General features: G+C 43.4%; 1 protein-coding gene across 1 annotated transcript; it reads left to right on the forward strand.

Moving 5' to 3' along the window:
* Window positions 1-295: 295 nt before the first annotated feature.
* Window positions 296-4,696, forward strand: LOC124704125 (protein NRT1/ PTR FAMILY 8.3-like; the record flags this gene model as incomplete). The annotated part of the gene is given in 5 exon segments (XM_047236362.1): window positions 296-526; window positions 1,600-1,705; window positions 1,802-2,019; window positions 2,361-2,917; window positions 3,625-4,696. Coding segments are annotated over 5 exon segments (1,770 nt in total). The 3' UTR covers window positions 4,448-4,696.
* Between the last annotated feature and the right edge of the window lie 451 nt (window positions 4,697-5,147).

The raw sequence follows: 5,147 nt of genomic DNA on the forward strand, positions 1-5,147 counted from the left end.
TTTCAAATTAATATTTTGCATGTTTGTGAGACTGGCTAGTGGCTACATCCACAATTATTTTCAGAATTCTTTGAAGTTCAGAGAATATGAGTTTCGATTATTTATATTATAACAGGATCACTTTGCCACAAACCTCCACACGAAAACAATTTCCTACGAGGCAATCCTCATCCTCTCCGTTTCACTACGGGCCGGACCACACTCGTCTCCTTCTGCTCTACCGCAGCAACTCTGCTTCAGATTCCTTCCCCAGACCAAACTCCCTCCCCGAAGAATAACCGCAACAGCAACCAGCGCGGGTGCCGTGCCCTACACTGATTCCGGTTGGACTTTGGACCCTACGAATCCAGATCTACAAGCTTCCCCTCCTATTAATCCAACCACACCCACCGTCCCAACTCGTGCTTGCCGTTCCTGCGCCAACGACGATCGGACCGGGTTGAAGATTCGCCGTGCATCCATGGCCGAGGTGGTCCGCGCCGACGGCGAGTCCACCCTGGAGCAGGGGCTCCTCGCCACTCCCGAGGTGAGTTCATGCGTCGCGTCGAGTGCTCCTGTTTTATCTGTTCCGATGGTGTTTGGAGAGGATGTAGTTCCTTGATGCACGGCAGAGCGTGTTCACGGAAATTAAAGTGGAACTTGTGGACTGATTAAGTAAGGATTAACGAGTACTATGTAAGGTTGGCTCGCTACGTAGGGTAATGTTGCCTTAACAAAATCGAAGGGGATATTTTCCCACCGCTCTGTAATTGGAAGGGGATATTTTCCCTTCTCGATGACTTGGTATCTCGATTCCGGTGGTGTTGACATCTCAACATGTGCTAGTTTCGGGGCTCCAATCGTAAGTTAAATTGTTAGATCGGGATTTCTTTTTTTTTTTTTTTTTGAGAAACACAGTACAAACGCAGACGCTCACATACACGCGCATACACTCACCCCTATGAACGCACACACGCACACCCTACCCCTATGAGCACCTCCGAAAGACTGAGCCGGCAGATTGGATCTTGAAATTGACGAAGTCACCACAGGCGCCTCGCTGTCGACGGGAACGTCGCCTCCCACTGAATGAATATTCCGCCTTTATGAGACACACAGATGTCAAACCTGGGGTTTGAACTCTGGTGGGCTGGGGATACAACCATCCTCCTAACCACCTAACCTCAGGTTGGTTCTCTAGATCGGGATTTCCTACCGTTTTGTATCAGCTTATTTTCAAACCATGTACTTAGTTTTTCCACTAACAGGCGACAGTACCTAGTAACAGTATCCAGTCAAATAGGCAGCCTAGTAGACCTAGTTCCAGTTTTTCACTAAGGGGAGTATTGTTCAGTTTTGACTAATTTGTACATAGGTAGGGCCTAAATAAGCCTAGTAGAATATGAAACTCCACAGTTGCTTCCTTTTGCATATGAAATTACCACAGCGAAAATTTTACCCTGGATTCTGTCTCTCTTAATCAGTGCCTTACTCTCTTAACATTAAGTGATTCTAGTCTATCTATCAATGCACACTGAATCCTAAGTACTGTCAAAGCCCAATATTGTCATTGCAACTATTTATTTGATGACATGACACACTAAATACTCTCGGTTTCAGGAATCGAACCAACTTACGTACACTGGAGATGGATCTGTTGATTTTTCTGGAAACCGTGTCGTGAAGGAGAAAACTGGTAGATGGAGGGCATGCCCATTCATCTTAGGTGATTTTCTGCAGTAATGCCCAAGTACTTTTTGTTTTGTTTACATCTGCTGCTATAGTTATAAGCGTAATTTAACTATCATAACACAACCTATAGGTAATGAATGCTGTGAGCGGTTGGCCTATTACGGCATCTCGACAAACCTTGTCACTTACCTGACAAAAAAGCTGCATGATGGTAATGCCTCTGCTGCTAGAAATGTGACTACATGGCAGGGAACTTGCTATTTGACTCCCCTTATTGGAGCTATCCTGGCTGATGCATACTGGGGGAGGTATTGGACGATTGCAACGTTCTCCACAATATACTTCATTGTAAGTCATCTTTACTGAAGTTTACTGATAAATCCTGTGCATGAGCTCTTATAGATCCCTCAAATTAGGAGAAATTCTCATCCTCTCACCTGCAGTTACAGAAATAGCATGTGGCTTGATATAGTGTATCCAGATTCATCATTTTTACACTAGATATCCTGATACAGTCTCTCAACTCATGTACTATGCATAATTGTGAAAGCTGCATGTGAGTAGTATTCATATGATTCTTGCGTGCCAGCTTGATCCGTAGATGTTCATATCTCAACTGCAGTATTCAATTCTGATTTTCTGATATGACATGGTTAATATCTTATCTTGACATCATGGTTTAATTGTAGGGGATGTCAGTACTGACTCTTTCAGCAACAATGCCCGCGCTAATTCCTCCATCCTGTGAAGGATCCCTTTGCCCACCAGCTGATCCTTATCAATATACTGTCTTTTTTCTTGGTCTTTACCTGATTGCGCTTGGTACTGGTGGAATCAAGCCATGTGTCTCATCTTTTGGAGCGGATCAATTTGATGATACAGATCCAGCTGAACGAGTCCAGAAGGGGTCTTTCTTTAATTGGTTCTATTTTTCCATAAACATCGGTGCTCTTATATCAAGCAGTTTTCTGGTTTGGGTGCAAGACAACCTAGGATGGGGACTAGGCTTTGGCATTCCAACAGTATTCATGGGGCTGGCCATTATAAGCTTCTTCTCTGGCACTTCGCTCTATAGATTCCAAAAGCCAGGTGGTAGTCCTATCACACGGGTATGCCAGGTAGTTGCTGCCACCTTGCGCAAGTGGAATGTGCCTGTTCCAGAGGACAGCTCTCTCTTGTATGAGCTACCTGATGGGATTTCAGCAATTGAAGGGAGTCGGCAATTGGAGCACACTGATGAACTCAGGTGCGTCTTTTTCTGAGCTAAAATTTCTCAGAAGAGCATAACATAGCACCATAACCCCAGGCAGTTTATCGACCTTTTAAAATCTACGCAAATAAAGTTCTGAGTTTATTAGTTGCTGATTCTTTTATGTTATTAACAGTTTGTTTGATAAATTCAACTTTAAAGCTTGATGTGCAGAAAGTGTTTTTCACACATGGGCACCAGTGCTCCCTCCAATTTCAGATTTTTGAAAATTTTAAAACCTCACACTTCTATGTCTCTAAAAATTATGGTGTTAAATATATAGATAGATATGTAGTATGGGTGTATGCAAAAAAATTCCGTTAAAAAATACGTTATATTGTGGGAAATATAAAAAAGATAAATTTGTGACAGTAAATGGTAGTACAATAGTATTAAAATAGTATATCTTTTTGTCAGAAATTTTTTTATTTTGTATTTCTCAAAATTTAAAGTATTTTTTACCGGGACTTTTTTTGCGTAGACTCCTCCTGTACATATCTATCTACATATTTAATCCCATAATGTTTGGAGAAATAGAAGTGTGAGGTTTTCAAATTTTTAAAAATCTGAAAGTGGAGGGAGCACTGGTGCCCATGTGCACCAAATTCCTATCCCTTGATATGGCCTTTTGTCTTTGTTAATCTGTTCACCTCCTTTTTCCAAATTTGTATGGAAGGTAATAGCCTAACTGCCATATATTTCAGATGCCTGGACAAGGCGGCTACAATTAGTGATCTTGATGTGAAAAATGATAGCTTCAACAACCCATGGCGAGTGTGCACCGTCACCCAGGTGGAAGAACTGAAGATATTAGTAAGGATGTTCCCTGTCTGGGCAACGACTATTGTGTTTTCGGCTGTCTATGCTCAGATTTCCACCATGTTTGTGGAACAAGGAATGGTGCTTGATCCATCAATCGGCTCATTCAAAATTCCTCCAGCATCTCTATCCACCTTTGATGTGGTTAGTGTCATTATATGGGTTCCTGTCTATGATAGCATCTTGGTTCCACTCGCTCGGAGGTTCACTGGCAACGAGAGGGGCTTTACAGCGCTGCAGAGGATGGGCATTGGCTTGTTAATCTCCATCCTAGCAATGTCAGCAGCTGCAGTCCTTGAGATACAAAGGCTGGTCATTGCCAGGGACATGCACTTGGTGGATCAAAACGTCCCAGTTCCATTGAGCATCTTGTGGCAGATTCCCCAGTATTTCTTGGTTGGTGCTGCAGAGGTATTCACGTTCATTGGAGCCCTCGAGTTCTTCTATGACCAATCACCGGATGCCATGAGGAGCCTCTGCAGTGCGCTGCAGCTCCTGACCACAGCGCTCGGAAACTACCTCAGCGCATTCATTCTGACAATGGTTGCCTACTTCACAACAAGGGGAGGAAACCGTGGATGGATTCCTGACAACTTGAATGAAGGGCATCTCGATTACTTCTTCTGGCTGCTTGCTGGGCTCAGCTTTCTGAACTTTGTGGTGTACATCTTGTGCGCAAACAAATTCAAGAGCAAGAAAGCAGCTTGAGCTGTGAGCGCCAGGAATTTGATGGCGTGAAGTCTTGAGGTCAAGACTAAGATGGCATGTCGTCGTGTACATTGCACTTCAAAATCTGTATATATAAGCTTTCCGGGACATGACCCCTCCCCTGTGGAAGCACAGTTCTCTTTGTATTTAATTCCACAATGTAATGTTGTCATGGATTTCTTTTCCTGTATATAAATATTTTATTTACTCGAGGTTGACAAATGCAGCCCTCTAATTTCCTGTTCAGCATTCTTTATGTTCTCCTAATACGTGCAGTGTAGTGGTCGGAGTATTGTTGCATGTACAACATTTCTAGGCATCAAGAAAGGCTGAATGAGATCAAATCTCTGACTGAACATGTCCTGTGTACTCACTTGTTTAAAAGAGAAACGGCACTGCGTTCTGTGTTGGGAGTAGTTTATATAGGATTTGAACCGAAACGTGCAGCTGATCGTGGTGATCTGAAACCCAGCATTCCCAGCCTTTGACCAATGCGGGTCCCTCTAATCATCATTAGTTGATGAACAACTTGTGATAAGGAAAAAAAAGGGCAAAGGCAAGGTCAAGAGCGTCGCTACCTTATTCGCAAAAAAATAAAAAGAGCGTCGCTACCGAAACGTGGATGGTTGCAGGGGAGCACGTCGGGTTGGGGAACGAGCTGCGGCACAATCGTGGGCAATCAGTTTGACCTGAATTTTCT

Source organism: Lolium rigidum, chromosome 3, assembly GCF_022539505.1.
Source record: "Lolium rigidum isolate FL_2022 chromosome 3, APGP_CSIRO_Lrig_0.1, whole genome shotgun sequence".
In the NCBI taxonomy this organism is placed as follows: domain Eukaryota; kingdom Viridiplantae; phylum Streptophyta; class Magnoliopsida; order Poales; family Poaceae; genus Lolium; species Lolium rigidum.